At 60.1% G+C, this 14,699-nt stretch overlaps 3 protein-coding genes across 3 annotated transcripts in view; 1 reads left to right on the top strand and 2 right to left on the bottom strand.

Moving 5' to 3' along the window:
• Positions 1-122: 122 nt before the first annotated feature.
• Positions 123-5,239, bottom strand: CHPF (chondroitin polymerizing factor). Its single transcript, XM_040640047.1, has 4 exons — positions 4,684-5,239; positions 3,079-3,652; positions 2,392-2,571; positions 123-1,827 (listed from the first exon to the last, which is right to left on the bottom strand). Exons 1-4 carry the CDS (start codon positions 4,995-4,997, stop codon positions 568-570), a joined length of 2,328 nt encoding a protein of 775 aa, XP_040495981.1. The 5' UTR covers positions 4,998-5,239; the 3' UTR covers positions 123-567.
• A 257-nt stretch (positions 5,240-5,496) lies between these two features.
• TMEM198 (transmembrane protein 198) lies at positions 5,497-11,460 on the top strand. Its single transcript, XM_008690422.2, has 5 exons — positions 5,497-5,814; positions 6,130-6,334; positions 8,622-9,197; positions 10,198-10,400; positions 10,777-11,460. The coding sequence occupies exons 2-5, from the start codon at positions 6,169-6,171 to the stop codon at positions 10,912-10,914; spliced, it is 1,083 nt and encodes a 360-aa protein (XP_008688644.2). The 5' UTR covers positions 5,497-5,814; positions 6,130-6,168; the 3' UTR covers positions 10,915-11,460.
• A 376-nt stretch (positions 11,461-11,836) lies between these two features.
• The window catches only part of LOC121104050 (obscurin-like protein 1), a 3,045-nt gene continuing 182 nt past the window's right edge, over positions 11,837-14,699 (bottom strand). Inside the window, exons 2-7 of the mRNA XM_040636484.1 lie at positions 14,560-14,672; positions 13,961-14,144; positions 13,666-13,827; positions 13,232-13,336; positions 12,653-12,922; positions 11,837-11,944 (exon numbers count right to left, since the gene is read on the bottom strand). Coding sequence (XP_040492418.1) covers positions 11,937-11,944; positions 12,653-12,922; positions 13,232-13,336; positions 13,666-13,827; positions 13,961-14,144; positions 14,560-14,672 — 842 coding nt within the window. The 3' untranslated portion in view covers positions 11,837-11,936. The remainder of the gene's footprint in view (positions 11,945-12,652; positions 12,923-13,231; positions 13,337-13,665; positions 13,828-13,960; positions 14,145-14,559; positions 14,673-14,699) is intronic.

Here is a 14,699-nt window from a genome sequence, read left to right as displayed (position 1 = left end):
CATGGCTTGGTCCCAGGAAAAGGAAACCCAGGCTGCAGGCAGCCAGGACAAGGGAACCTCCATTGTCACCGCCAGCCCTCCCCATACCCCTGGCCACCTTTCGAAAACTCAAGAGTCACGAGTCCACACTCAGCCAGTTTATTAAAGGCAGGGAGCTTCATCCAGGTCCAGAAGGGAGAAGCTGGGAGATACCCCACCTTCTTCTCTCAGCTCCCCTCTTCCCCAAACACTCATCTACAGCCCAGCCCCCAGGAGGCCCTAGGAGATGGGGCTGGCGTCAGGCAGACAGCACTGCATAAATACTCAAGAGGCCACAGCCTGAATCAGCAGCGTCAAGGGGGGCAGGGAGACCAGGTGTAGGGCAGGAAGGGGTGGCTCCAGAGGTACCTCCCCCGGGGTCTGTCCTGAGCCCGAGGACCCACAAAGCTGGGGGGGGGGGCCCGCGGGCTGCCCTGGGGTCTGAGGCTGCGGCCAGCCCTATCCAGCGAGGCTGGCAGGTGGCTCTGGGTTGTTGGGGAGGAAAGGCGGGGGTGCTGCCATGCCAGGGTTCTGGGGGGCGGGGCGGGCTCAGGTGCTGTTGCCCTGCTCCTGCTCGAAGAGCAGCATGGCCAGCTGGGTGCGGGAGCCCAGGCCCTCGAGCTCGCTCTGGCGGCAGCGGTGGTACAGGTCCTCGCTGAGCCGCGCGCTGCACGTCTGGGCCCGGTAGCGCTGCAGCAGCGCGGGCTCCACGGCCCGCAGCACGTGGAGGCCGGAGAAGCGCAGGAACAGCTCGTACACATCCATGCTCTCCAGCAGCTCCTCCTCCTGCTCCGAGGCCGCCGCCAGACGCCCGCGGGCCGCCACGTAGTCGGAGTTGTAGAAGCAGGCCTCGCTGGCCGCCTGGCGATCAAAGCGGCCCGTGTCTCGGCCCAGCTCCGGGGGCCCGGGGCCCTGGGGGGGGGCCACGGCTGGGTGGAAGGCCTGGAAGTGCATGGGAAAGAAGGCCTGCCAGCCGGAGATGGCGTGCATGCGGCAGCGGTTCAGGAAGTCGGGCGTGAGTACCGTGTCCGGCCCGGCCAGCAGGAACAGCGTGTCCAGCGGGTGCTTCTTGGAGAGCAGATCCATGAGGCGCAGCGGTGAGGGCGCGGCCGTCTGCACACTGAGCCAGGGCACCCGGGCGCCGGGGAAACGCCGCTCTAGTTCGGCCACGTGGGCCTTGACAGGTGCAAAGACATCCGCGTGGGCCGCCCTCTGGGCCTGTCGGGGCTCGTACAGGAGCAGCAGGGTCAAGGCAGCTGCTGCATCGCCGGGCTCCAGCGCGGCTGTGGCAAAGGCCTCCAGGAAGCCAGGGGCCAGGTCACGCTCGGCCGCAGCCAGGGGCAGTAACACGGTGAGACGCGAGGCCTCCGTGACATAGGGCACAGGCAAGATCTCCACGCGGCTCAGGGGCCGCAGCAGCTGCACCCGGCGGGTGAGGGGCCGGCGGCCGCCCTGGGGGGTCAGCACCTCCAGCTGCAAGTCCAGTGTGTACTCCATGCCCCGGGCAGGATCAAAGCGTCGGTAGCCGTTAACTAGCTGCTGCTTCTGGAGCTGCAGTGCTGGATGGTAGCGACGATTGAGCTCTTCCAGCGCTGCCCCCAGAACGTCAGCCACATCAGCCCGGTCGGCCCCTCGCAGCGGGCACCGGGGTGAACCATCAGCACAGGAGAAAGCATGCTGCTCTGTGAAATAGTCCCAGCGCAGCACCTCAAAGCGGGAGGCCGGGCGGGATGGTGCTGGAATCCCCACGGGCCAGGCGGCTGCCCGCTCCCCATCGGCGGCCAGATGGCTGGTGTTCTGGATCTCCCACTAGGTTGGAGAAAGAGACCATGAGCGAGGCAAAGACCATGAGGGCCAGCACACAGCTGCAGGACTAAGCAGTCAGCAGGTGCTACTTGGGATGGCTCCCCAGTCCCCTGCCAACCTCAGCTATCCCCAGACCCCCACCTATCCTTTCCCCAGACTGGGGCCAGCCTAAGAGTTAAAGGGAAGTTTCTAGAGGACCTTCTTACAAAAGGCAGAAACAAACAGGGATGGGGAAGCTGGTTTGTACTTGGACTCTAGTGCTAGTTTTCTGTTTTGTTTTTTAAAAGATTTTATTTATTTATTTAACAGAGAGAGAGCATAAGCACAAGCATAATCAGAGGGAGCGGAAGGCAGAGGCAGAGTGACAGGGAGAAGCAGACTCCCCACTGAGCAAGGAGCCTGATGTGGGGCTCGATCCCAGGACCCCGGGATCATGACCCAAGCCGAAGGCAGACACCCAACTGACTGAGCCACTCAGGCGCCCCTCTAGTGCTAGTTTTTATTTCCCTGGGATCTCTTAAGATGTCTCAGGACCTGTCCCCTCTATTCCCCAGGCCCAGACCATACCTGCAGCTCCTGGATCTCCTGGTATGTGCGTTCCAGTTCAGCTCGGGCAAAAGCTTTGTGCAGCTGGTACATATGTACGGGGTCACGCACAGGGTGGGCTGTCAGGGCGCTGCGGAAACGGGGGTCTCCTTCCTGCACATGCTCCCCAGGGCTCAGCTCCAGGTAGCTATAGTGGGCTCCCTGAAGAGAGGAAGGGAAGGGGTCCATAATGGGAGGAGTAATGGGACAGCCTCCCCCCAGTATGTGCCTCATCTTCCCATCCTATGACCTGTTGTGGACTTGGGAGTCGGAATTACTGGGTTTAAGTCTACCTTGACCAGTTGTGAGCCTGTGGGACTTTGCGCAAGCCTCTATTAGCTCATCAGTGAAATGGGCATATGTATCCTATCTCAGAGCTGTCCAGGGGCTCAAATAAAAAAATAGCCAACACTGAACACCCACTACGTGCAAGGCTCCCTTATTTTCTCTAATCCTGGTAACAACCCTGAGCAATAGTTATTTTCATTGGTCCGAAGGAGGGTACCAAAGTTCAGGAGATGCAGTGATTTACCCCAGGTTACAGGGAGAGAGAGTGACAGCACTGTCATGGAAAACCCAGGGCTATTATTTCCAACTATCCCCTCGCCTCTGAGGGCCAAGGGCACAAGCTCAGACAGGGGGTGCCGGTGGGGCGGCTTATCTGCCCACCTCGTGGTCGCCGGTACAGCCCACCCCGGTGGCATCGAGGATGCAGCGCCCCAGCCACTCATCCGGGCGCGCACTGACGATGTCGTTGCGGCAGCTTTCCAGGTGGGGGCGCAGCTGCTGCAGCAGTGTGCGAGACAGCAGCACCCCAAAGCCGCCGTGGCAGTAGCGGCCTGGGGCGGGCTCTCCCCCGATGAAGTCCTGCGGCCGGCCCAGATAGAGGTGGGCGGCGGCTGCCAGGCTGAGACGGCCGGCTAGGCGAGCCAGTCCATGTGCCTCAGTGTAGGTGGCATCAGGCACTATGAAGAACCAGTCAAAGTCATCACCGTGTTGCTCCAGTAGGTGGCGCAGCGCCAGGTGCAGGTGCCCGATGGGCCGCTCCTCGCCCAGTGTCACCACTGCCATGCCCGGTGGTACCCGGCGGCCCCGAGAGCCGGTCAGGAACACCACACGCTCTAATCGGTGCCCCAGTGTGCGGTTCACAGCCACACCCAGTGTGGGCAACGTGGCTTGTGAGGTCAGCACAGCCACAAGCAGCTTCTGCCTGATGCCCAGCTCTGTGCTGATGTATCGGGTCCTGGGGGAGAAGAGGGCACAAGGTTATCAAAAAGACAATAGGGCAGGCAGGGGAGAGCACACATAGGCCCTGGCAGGTCACATCCTTTCTGGGCCTGTTTCTTCCCCTATGCATAGGATAAGAATAACAACCCTCTCCCAGGGGTCATGAGGATTTACCTGAAATATTGGCCTTACCTACACAGTGCTTTGGGGAGATGGCAATATCCACGCAGATAAGAGATACATTGTGGGTCTGATTCTGTTTCACCACTTAGCAGTTGTGTCCTTGAGCAAGTAATTTACCCTACCTGAGCTTCACTCAGTAGCCCGCTCTGTAAAAAGGGGTTGATTGTATCTAATCAAAGCACTTGGCCAAGTGCTCAGCACAGCGGTATTCCACACACCGCACATATACTGATTTCTATATAAATACGCCATTATACCACAAATACATCACACAAATGATGTAAAGGAATATTTGGCATAGGAATGTATTGAGTGTGTTTGGGACAAGGGCAAACTAGCTCAGGGGTTCCAGTAACTTATCTTCCATAATGCAGAAGGTAAGTTGCAAAACTGAAATTTGAACTCAGTGTTACTTAGAAGAAAATTATTTCGACTCATGGGCAGAGGCATTAATGCGATGGGTACCTCACCCCTCCCCTACAAATCTCATCCTGAGGTGTCCCACCCAGGGACAAGAGAAACAGGTAAATCCTAGTTTTCTCTTTTCCTCTCTTTATGCACCCACCCTATACACTAGTCATTTCTCAGGGAGCTAATAGGATCTATGAGGGACCATGGCGTGGGGTCGAGCCAGTTTACGACAGAGGAGGGCAAGTTCAGCCCAGGCCTGGACGGGGCCCAGTATGGGTTTCCTATGGGTTCCACAGCTCCCGGGGAAGCAGGGCCATCGGAAGTTATCCGGGCCAAAGACTTCCTGGCCGGCCGGCCCCTTCCTTCCGGAGCCTGACCCAGCCTCCGGCGGCCTCCCGGCGCGCCCGTCCCGGCCGGTGCCCAGGGGGTGGGGCTGGCGGGGCTGATCCCTACCTGACGGCCTTTTTGGCGGCCTGGCCAGGCTGTGCAGGATGGTAGGGCAAGACACGCGGCTCCCAGTTCTCCGCGGCGCCTGCGCCGGCCCCGGGCCTCTCGCGCTCGGCTCCGGGCTGCACTGAGTTGGGCCGGCGCGCCGCGTTGGTGTTACCGCGCGGTGGCAGCTCAGAATCTCCGGGTTGGGGCGGCCCTGGGCCGCACGGCTCCTCCACCCAAGTGACGCTGAGCAGGCTCAGAGTGAAGCCCAGGGAGATGCCCACGGCCACGGGCCCTGCGGGCCGCAGCACCGACAGCAGCAGCGATGCCCGCATGGCGCCGGGACCGCGGGCCTCCGGCAGCGAAGCAGCCCCACAGCAGCCAGAGGAAGCTCCGAGGGGGCGGGACCGGGGAGGGGGCGGATCCGGAGGGCCCGGGCCAAGCGGGCGGGCCCGCTCCCTCCCCACCGACTTGGCCCTAGTCGAATCCCCTGCGCCGCGCTCGGATCCTCCTCGGTGCGGCGCAGGGTGCCAGCGCTAGCGCGGGAGCCTCGGCCGCGGCAGCCGCTGTCCGACGTGTCACTGCGAGGTCCCCGCCCCGGGGGTGGGGTCTCGGGCTCCAGCTACCGGAGACGGAGCAGAAGGGGGAGGTTAAAGGGGAAGGACCCCCGGAAGTGCCCCCTCCTCAGTGCGGGTGAGGGAAACGCCGGGGGCGGAGTCCCCTGCCTCCCCGGCGTGGTTGGTGCGTCCCGGGTGACGTCAGAAGCAGCCCGCCCCTGCCTGGATGGTGCGCCCTGAGTGACGTCAGGAGCAGAGGCCGGAGCTGTCCATCAGCACCAAAGGCCGCGGGCGGGCTCAGGGCATGGGGCCGCGGCTCTGGGGCAGCCCGAGCCCCTGCTCCTGCTCCTTTCCCTTCCCCAGGCGTAGCCTGAGTCCCCAGACTCCGCGGGACTGGAGTGCCAGCCGGTGTTGGAGGCGGAGCAGCGACACCGCCGCACAGAGACCAGTCCCTCCGGCCCAGCAGCCCCCTTCCCCGCACGGCGGACTTTTCCCGGACCCCGGTCAGCTGGGGCCTCTGGCGCTCCGCCACTTCGGACCCTCCGGCCCCTGCACGGCCTCTTTCGCTCAGAAGCTCAGGTCGCCTCCAGCCCAGGTAGATCTTGGACAATCCCATATTTAGCCGCCCACAGAGGAGTCTCCTGGCTGCCTCCTTCTTACCGGCAGCACACTGCCCTCCTCTTCCCTCCACCCAGTGTCCCTTTTAACTTCTTCATCCCGGCCTCCTTTAGCCAGGCACTTTGTTTCCCTTTGTCTTTTGCTCCACTTCAGAAATGCTTCCAGAGCTGCATGATCTGGGCACCACTCCTTTGTCCACTGGTGTCCTTGCCTGGCTCTCCCATTCCCATTCTTGCCCCCATCCTGGTGGAGACCCAGGACGACTCCTTGACCCCAACTTCCTCTCTGTCAGGCTGACCTGGGAGGGTGACTCCCTTCCATTCCCAGCACTATGCCAGGCACTGTGGCGACACTGCGGTTCCAGCTGCTGCCCCCCAAGCCAGATGATGCCTTCTGGGGTGCACCCTGTGAGCAGCCCATGGAGCGCAGGTACCAGGCACTGCCGGCCCTCGTCTGCATCATGTGCTGTCTGTTTGGAGTCGTCTACTGCTTCTTCGGTGAGACCCCTATCTCATCCCTCATCTGGGCTCCCTACTGTTTCCCCAAATTATTTCTCTAGTCCCCCCAAATCTTCTCCAGAACACCACCACCACCACCACCACCACCACCACCACCATGAATAGCTATCTTTCTTTTCTCTTTCTTTCATCCCACACATGTTCATGGATCATCTAGACTCTAGATCCTAAAAAACACAGGTGTTTTAATTAGGCATGCTTGAATTTGAAACTGGCTCTGCACCTTACTAATTGTTATACCTTAGCACATGACTGTCTGAGGCTCAGTTTTCTCATCTGAACAGTGGGGACAATGATATTTGTCTCACATAGAGTTGTTGTGAAAAGAGTGGATGCTCAATAAATAGCAGCTATTGTGGTGAAGATGTGTTTGGGTCACTGTGCTAGGTAGGTACTGAAAACATTTAGCAGGGTGATTGAACATAGTCCTTTACCACGGGACATATTGTCCGATAGGGGAGAGACTTCTGGAACATTTGCCCCTGTAATACACGTTAGGGTGAGCTAGACGGTAGTCACATACATGGAGCTGGCCTACAAGGTAGGCTCTAGTAATCAGGGCTGCTGTGAACAGTTGTATCGGATGGGCACTGCACAGGGAGTTCAGCTGAATAGGTAACTGGGGGCTGATATCCGGGCAATGCTCCATTGCCAAACTCTGGGCCTTGGCACAGGCCACTTTGCCTAGAGGAAGACACGACTTTTTCTAATTTGCACAAAGGTGCCAGATGGGCTAGTGGAGGAAATGCCCAATGACTACAGCAAGAGTTACAGGATTTCAGAGAGGGGAGCAAGCTCCATGGGCTGGGGGCCTCCAGGGGGAGCATTATAGGCAACTGGAAGAAGTACAAAGGAGGCACGGAGGTCTGGATTCCAGGCTGGGCAGAGGTGCGGTGAGACTGGTGCTCTGCAGCCTTTATACCTCCCCCTACAATGGCTGTGTAGTAGGCACGGATGGGAGCCAGATGGTCCCTCCCATTCCACCCCCAAACTCTAGGCTGAACAACTGCAGAATGAGCAAGACGAAGTGCCCTTCTAAGGGTTCAGGACACATTCTGGGTCTCCAAGGAGCCTGTCACCTCACGCCCTCCACTACCCATATCCACTCCCCTTACAGTTGCTCAGTGCAGCCTCACATTCCCTCTCCTGGGCTTCCCTGCCATCCTACCCTCCTCGGATGCCCTCATTCCCAGGCTCTTGGACTCTGAGCCCTTGTGAATGCCCTAGTCCTCTTTCTAACCCCAGAACCTCCTGGACTCTGGTGCCTCCCATCATTCCTAAAACTCAATCTCCTCTTTATAAACTTTCTCTTTGGTGCTCCCTGACCCCTTGACCTCCACCTCTGACTTCCATCTTCCCAACTGTTCAGTATCTACAAGTCCCTCACCCTTCCAGGTACTCTTAATGGGTATAACTTGCATTTTGCTGAAACTCTATGACCACTGTTTCCCTCTATAATCCTCTTTGACACCCTATGACCCTAGTGATCCCCAACCACCTCGTTATCTCATTACGTCCCATCTCTCTGTCTCCCTCTATTGCTCCTAACACTTTGATCCCTGTGATGCCATTGTCTGCCACTCCCCCACCATGATCTCCCATTTCTCTGGCCTCAATATTACCCCCTCTCAGAAACCCTTTAATACCCTCAACGATTCCATGTCTGTCAATTCCCCTACTTGCAATGACCTCATCTACTGGAACCCTTCCCCAATAACCCTGCTTCTCCATTCTCTTTGTCGTGTTCTAATAATGTCGTATCTCTGAAGCCCTGTGACCCCTCACAGACCTCATCTTTCTGAACCTGTGTGACCCTCATCTCTCAAGTTCGTTCTGACTTCTAAATCCCTCATCTCTCTGAACAATCCCTCCCAAGGCCAAGATGAGTCTAATTGCTGATCCCTTGTGACTCCAATGACCTATCTCTCTGACCCCTATGATTTCAAAGATCCTAATGACCCTATCACTGATTCACTCTTGACTCCAATGATTTATCTGACTCCTCTGACCCTCAAAGACCCAACGCTCATATCAATAACTCTATCTCTCTGTTTTCCCAGTGACTCCCAGTGACCTATCTCTCTGACCTGCCTTGACCTCAGTGGTCCCATCACTGATGCCCTCAAGACCCCAGTGACCCCCAAGTCTCTGATCTTAGTGTCCTGCTCCAGTTCCCCTGTGATTCCATGTCCATGAACGCTCCAATCTCCTGCCTGGAGCCCGGTGACCTCATTTTGGCCCCTCACAAGCCCTTGTTCCCCTCCAGGTTACCGCTGCTTCAAGGCAGTGCTCTTCCTCACTGGGTTGCTGTTTGGCTCGGTGGTCATCTTCCTGCTGTGCTACCGAGAGCGGGTGCTGGAGACGCAGCTGAGTGCCGGGGCAAGTGCGGGCATCGCACTGGGCATTGGGCTGCTCTGCGGGCTGGTGGCCATGCTGGTGCGCAGCGTGGGCCTTTTCCTGGTTGGGCTGCTGCTCGGTCTGCTGCTCGCTGCTGCCGCCCTGCTGGGCTCCGCGCCCTACTACCAGCCGGGCTCCGTGTGGGGCCCACTAGGGCTGCTGCTGGGGGGCGGCCTACTCTGTGCCCTGCTCACGCTGCGCTGGCCCCGGCCACTCACCACCCTGGCCACCGCCGTGACTGGTGCTGCGCTCATTGCCACTGCCGCCGACTACTTTGCTGAGCTGCTGCTGCTGGGGCGCTATGCGGTGGAGCGACTGCGTGCCGCCCCGGTACCCCCCCTCTGCTGGCGGAGCTGGGCCCTGCTGGCACTTTGGCCCCTGCTCAGCCTGATGGGCGTTCTGGTGCAGTGGCGGGTGACGGCCGAGGGGGACTCCCACACGGAAGGTGAGAGGGCCCAGGCCAGGGTGGGTGAGAGAGAAATGAGTGGCCAGGGATGGGTGGGGGGACGGAGAGAATGGGGTGTGGGGGAAGACGCTGTGCACACCAAAGGCCTCAATAGTGTTGGAGAGGTGACTGGCTCAGGGTCTGGGGTCTGTGGCGAGCCCATTTCAGGCACAGGGGATCCAACAAAAAAGGTCCCTGCCCTCGTGGGATTACATTCAGGTGGAGGGAGACAGACAATAGCATGCAAACACTAGATAATTCCAGCTCTGGAGTTGTATGAAAGAGATATGCAGGGCAGTGTGGACAAGTGACTTAGAGAGGCTATTACAGATAGGCTGGAAAGGGAAGGCCACTGGGAAGAGGTGACATTTAAGGAGAGTGCTGAAGGATAAGAGGCCACATGCAAGGGGCTAGAGGAGAGGGAACAGCAAGGGCAGATCCCCAGTAGGGAAGAGCTTGGCTTGCTGAGGGAGTGGGCTGGGGTGCGGTGGGTGGAGGCATGCTGTTTGTGCAGGTCCTACGGGCCAGGATGAGGACTCTGGATTTTACCAGGAAGGCAGTGTGATGCTATTGTAGGTTTAAAGCCGGGGGGATATAATCTCATTTGGGTTTAGGATGCTCCCTTGCCGCGAGTGTAGAAAACATCGGGGAGGGCAAATGTAGAGGGCAGACCAGTGAGAAGGAGGCAGTAGTTGTCCGGTTGAGAGAGGATGACAGCTGGTTTAGGTGAGTCACCTGGGGCTCAGGGTGGGGAAAGGGATAACAGCTGGAGAGGGAGTACTTAGAAGTCTAGGAATCTTCCATATGACCCTCGGAAGAATAAAACAACTATGAGAAGTCCCATCTGGGAGGTGGGAGACCAGGAAAGGAAGGGGGAGTGGGAGGTCACAGAAGAAGGGAATCTGGAAGCCTGGAGCCCTCGGGTAGGGTGGATCAGGGAGGCTTGGGGGAGACAAGGCACGTGGGCCTGTGAGACGCTTCTCTGCCCGTCCCCTCACAGTGGTCATCAGCCGGCAACGGCGACGCGTGCAGCTAATGCGGATTCGGCAGCAGGAGGAGCGCAAGGAGAAGCGGAGGAAGAAGAGACCCCCTCGGGCACCCCCCAGAGGTCCCCGGGCTCCTCCAAGGCCTGGGCCCCCTGACCCGGCTTATCGGCGCAGGCCGGTGCCCATCAAACGCTTCAATGGAGATGTCCTCTCCCCGGTGAGCACCCCGAGCCTCTCCAGCCCAAATGGGGGAGAAAGGAGTGCTGCAGAATCTGTCTCAGCGGGACTGGGCCCTCCCAGGGGCTCACTATCTAGGAGACCTAGCATCTGTCTACCTATTATAACCCCTGCCCAACGAGCCTGATGGGTGCAGCTCTAGGACTGGGGGAAAGGTGGCCTGAGTATGAATATTAATGAGGTATGGTAGGGGGTAGGGTCTCAGGGCTGGACTCCGGGTGTAGCGAGGTCCTGGGCCTGAGGCAGCCTGGGGTGAGTCTCAGGCTGTGGGGTGCAGGAACAGGAGGTCAGCCTGAGGTGGTGCTCCGGGCAGGGTCTGCAGGGCCTCTCTCACACCTGTCTTTCCTCTCCCACAGAGTTACATCCAGAGCTTCCGGGACCGGCAGACAGGGAGCTCCCTGAGCTCCTTCATGGCCTCGCCCACAGATGCGGACTATGAGTATGGGTCTCGGGGGCCGCTGACAGCCTGCTCAGGGCCCCCCGTGCGGGTATAGCAGTCCTGCTGCTCCTGCCCACCTAGACTCTACGGTCACCAGCTCTGCCGGCCTGGGGAGGCCTGCTGGACTGCCACCCAGCCCGCCTGGCCTTGTGGCCTTTGGCTGTCCCTCTCCCCACCCTGAAGAGGGCTGACCTGGCTACCAGAAGGGAGAACCTGTCTCAGGCTAGCCCTGGCCTAAGGGGAAAGCCTCCTCCCAAGCTCCAGAGGTGCTCCTGAGGGATGCGGGGTGTCAGCCCCATTGGGGTGTGCTCAGGGTTGTGAGTGTGTCGCCTGTGTGTGTGTGTGTGCGTATGGAGGGTGGGCTTGGAGGGGACACTGGGACCCTTGCCTTAGATTTCTGATTGGTAGGGCTTGTCTAAGGTTGGCCCTGCCTCCTCTCCCACTGCTGGGGTCCCACAGGCCACTCTCCTGCATGTCGAAGTGGAGGAGGTCTGCCTTCCTCCCCCATCGCTCCACCTCTCAACCAGACTCATATAAGGCTTCTTGTCCTTGCCCGTGGGGCAAACCGGAAGCACCCCTCACCCTGGTCCCCTGTCCTCTGCAAAGCCACCAGCCCGGGGGCAGTGGCAGGGGAGGGGGCGGGGGGGGTGCTACTTTGGGCTGGGTTAGGGAGAGGGGCTGGGGGGAGGGGGCTTCAATGCACGGTGCATGTCTGGTGTCTGTCACGCCACCCTGGACACCTCATGCTTCTGTCTCCCCTCACCCCACCCTGTTTTACATATTTTATAAATGTGCCAAACTGTGTGATTTCTGCCAGGAGTAGTGGTGCTCTTCAGTGGCTGGCACTTTCAGGGGCCAAACCGGAAGCGCTGCAGCCTGGTGTCCTGTGTCACTTACTACACAGGGGCCCCCAGCAACTTCTGCCCTCCTACATCACACAGAGAGCCAGGAAAAAGGACTGTACCACTTTATTGTCTCCCAACACCTCTGGTTCCCCTGCCCCCCACCCCTGCCCAGGGTACGGGCACACGCCTTCCAAGCCGTCCGAGGGCACCTGCCTGGCCTGGTTCGGTCCTCCTAGCTACCTGCAGAGGAATGACTTGGCGTGGGGCTGGGGAGAGAGTGGGCACCACCATCCTCTCCCCTGGTAGAGCCTGGGCACCCACGCCAGGAAGAGCTGGGTCCTCCCCCTCTGCTCCACCCTTTCTGGGCCACTGTCAGGGATGTCTGTGGGGGCAGGAAAGCAGGGGTCAGCCCCCAGTTAGGGGTGGGGCAAGGCCCGAATCTGGAGGAAACGCAGGAGGATGGAACATGTCTATGGAAGAGGAAGGAAATGGGACTAACTCAGGAGCCCTCTGCCCAGACTGATGTGGAACTCTCTGGGATGGGCCGAAGCCAGCCGGGCAGAGAGCAGGAGGGGGATGAGAGGCTGGTGGGGGCACAGACCAAGGGGCCACTAGGTGGGAAGGAGAGGAACTAGGGTACAAATGGGGCATTCAAGAGAGCAATGTGGTCCAGAGGCAGGAGGGAGCGAGAAACCTGGACAGGAAAGGGCATAGAAAGGTGGGACCAGCTGACCTGAAGCAAATGGTTCCTGTGGAGAACACAGGGCTCCCTCCTCTCCTCAGCCCCTCCCCCACTCTCCACCTCCAATACACCCCAGAACCAACTGGCCATCCAAAGTCCTGGAAAACCCTCTGGTAAGTGTGTCTCAGCCCCCAGCTCCCAGGCAACCCCTCCTTCCTGGCCAGCCAGCCTGCCCCTCTGACCTCTGCCCAGTCAGCTTCACTCACCCTCTACCAGCAACCGTGTGTGGGCGCTGTCCTGGCCGGCCTGGCAGCTGTAGGTGCCCTGGTCCTCAGGTTGCACGTCATGGATGACCAGGCTGTGGGTGGGGCCATGGCTGCGCAGCTCATACTTGTCTCCCGGGCACAGCTCCACCCCCTCCCGCAACCAGCACACGTGGCCCCCCGAGCGGGACACAGTCACCTCCAGCACCGCCCTGCGGCCGACCAGAACCGTCTTCTCTCGAGGGGGGCGGCGGCACATCTGGAGAGGCAGTGCTGGGGGTGAGGACGAGGGCTTAAGTTAATAGGGACACGCAGGGCCCCCAGGAGGAGAGACGCATCTTCCCTCCCCCTGCAGCCTCCACTCCTAGTCTCAGACCTCTATGGCACCAGTCCCTTCCTCTGTACCCCTAACCCAAAGTCTCCTCCTCCCCAGGAAACGCACTGCCCTCTGTGACCCTCCCCAGAAGAAGAGTCCCTCGAGGAAGGGAAGTGGGGAGGCAGCGTTCCCAGGACCCGCCGCCAGCCTGCCAGTCCCGGGGGTAGATGATGCCCACTCCCAACCATCCCTCCCCAGTTGCTTACCCTCCACCTCCAGCTGAGCCACGGACTGGGCGGGTCCCGCCTGGAAGCGGACCTCACCGGCGTCCTCCGGGCGCAGCTCGCTCAGCACCAGAATATGTTTCTTCCCTGGGGAGGAGAGGGAGGCGCTAAGCGAGGCAGGAGCGGCCACTGGGGAAGGTTCGGGGATGAGGGTGGGCCGGAGTAGGTTCCCGGGTCGGTTTGGACGCGGCAAATGTGCGCTGGGCTGGGCAGAATTGGGATGCTGAAGGGAAAGAAGAGCGGTCCAGGACCGAGGGCTCAGAGCTGGGGACCCGGGAAAGACCGGTAGACTGCTCTTTGGGCTATGGGGCGGGGCCCACTCGAGCCGGAGGCGGGGCTTATCCTAGTAGGGCGGGGTCTGTCTGAGCCAAGGGCGGGGCAGCAAGAGACCAGAGTGCGAAGAAAGTCGGTCAGACCTTCCTGTCGGATGCGGACGTGGCCTCCGGGTCTCAGCGGACGGCCTCCGAGCTCCCAGATCCCCGCGGTCTCGGCCTCCGACACGATGCACTCGAACGTGGCGCCGTCACCTTCGCGGGCGCGAACGGACCGGAGTTCGGAGAGTACAGACAAGTTGCGCTCTGGGGCGGAGCGGGAGGCGTGAGGCGGGGCGGGGCGGACTCCGACCACGCCCACACTCCGCCCCTCTCTCTGGAGGCGCAGGAGTCAGTCCCCAGCTAGTCGGGTCCGCAGCCCCGGCGCCCACAGCAGTACCCTGCCCGAGCAGCGCCCGGTACCCACCGCGCACGACCAGGCGGACAGGCCCGGCGCGAGCCGTCCCCACTGCACAGCTGTAGGTCCCGGCGTCCAAGGGGCCGCAGCGCCGCAGCTGGAGGAGGCGACGCGTGCCGAGGGCCTGGAGCCTGAGCCGAGGGCTGGGGGTGAGCGGGCGCCCGTCCTAGGGGCGAGAGTTGCAGGTCAGGGTGAACTCGACTGGGTGGCGGCGGCGCCCTCTGTTGATGTCAAGCGGTTTCCAGGCGCGTTTATGCCTTTCTGGCTCTCAAGTTGGGATCCGGTTGTCCCAAGTCTTCCGGAAGCCAGGAGCCTCATTGGGAAAGCATCCCCCTTGGGGACGTTAGGGCTCTACCCCTTTTGTCTGCCCCTGGGCAATACTTCACCCCACTGAGCCTCAGGCTTCTTAGAAATAACACTGAGATAGCAAAAGGGCTGTTGTAAGGATTAGAGGGTTAAGTGTAAAGTAAAAGTAAATCTGAGCACAGTGCCAGGCACACCCGTTCAGTGAATGTTAGTTGTTTCCATTTGGGGCATTATTATTACTGTCCTTATGATGCCAAGGTGGGCTGGGCTCTGACCTTCTCCCAGGTGACATCAGCCAAGGCCTGGGAAAGCTCGCACTCCAATGTAGCTGTGTCTCCCTCGGTCACCTCTAGGTCCTGCGGCCCCCGCACAATGGTCACTGGGGCCTCTGGGAGTGGGAGAAGGGAGACACACT

The sequence above is a fragment of the Ursus maritimus genome, unplaced genomic scaffold, assembly GCF_017311325.1.
Source record: "Ursus maritimus isolate PB19 unplaced genomic scaffold, ASM1731132v1 scaffold_1, whole genome shotgun sequence".
Classification (NCBI taxonomy): Eukaryota; Metazoa; Chordata; class Mammalia; order Carnivora; family Ursidae; genus Ursus; species Ursus maritimus.
Note: the sequence above shows the minus strand (reverse complement) of the source record. Positions and strands in the feature narration are given on the sequence as shown.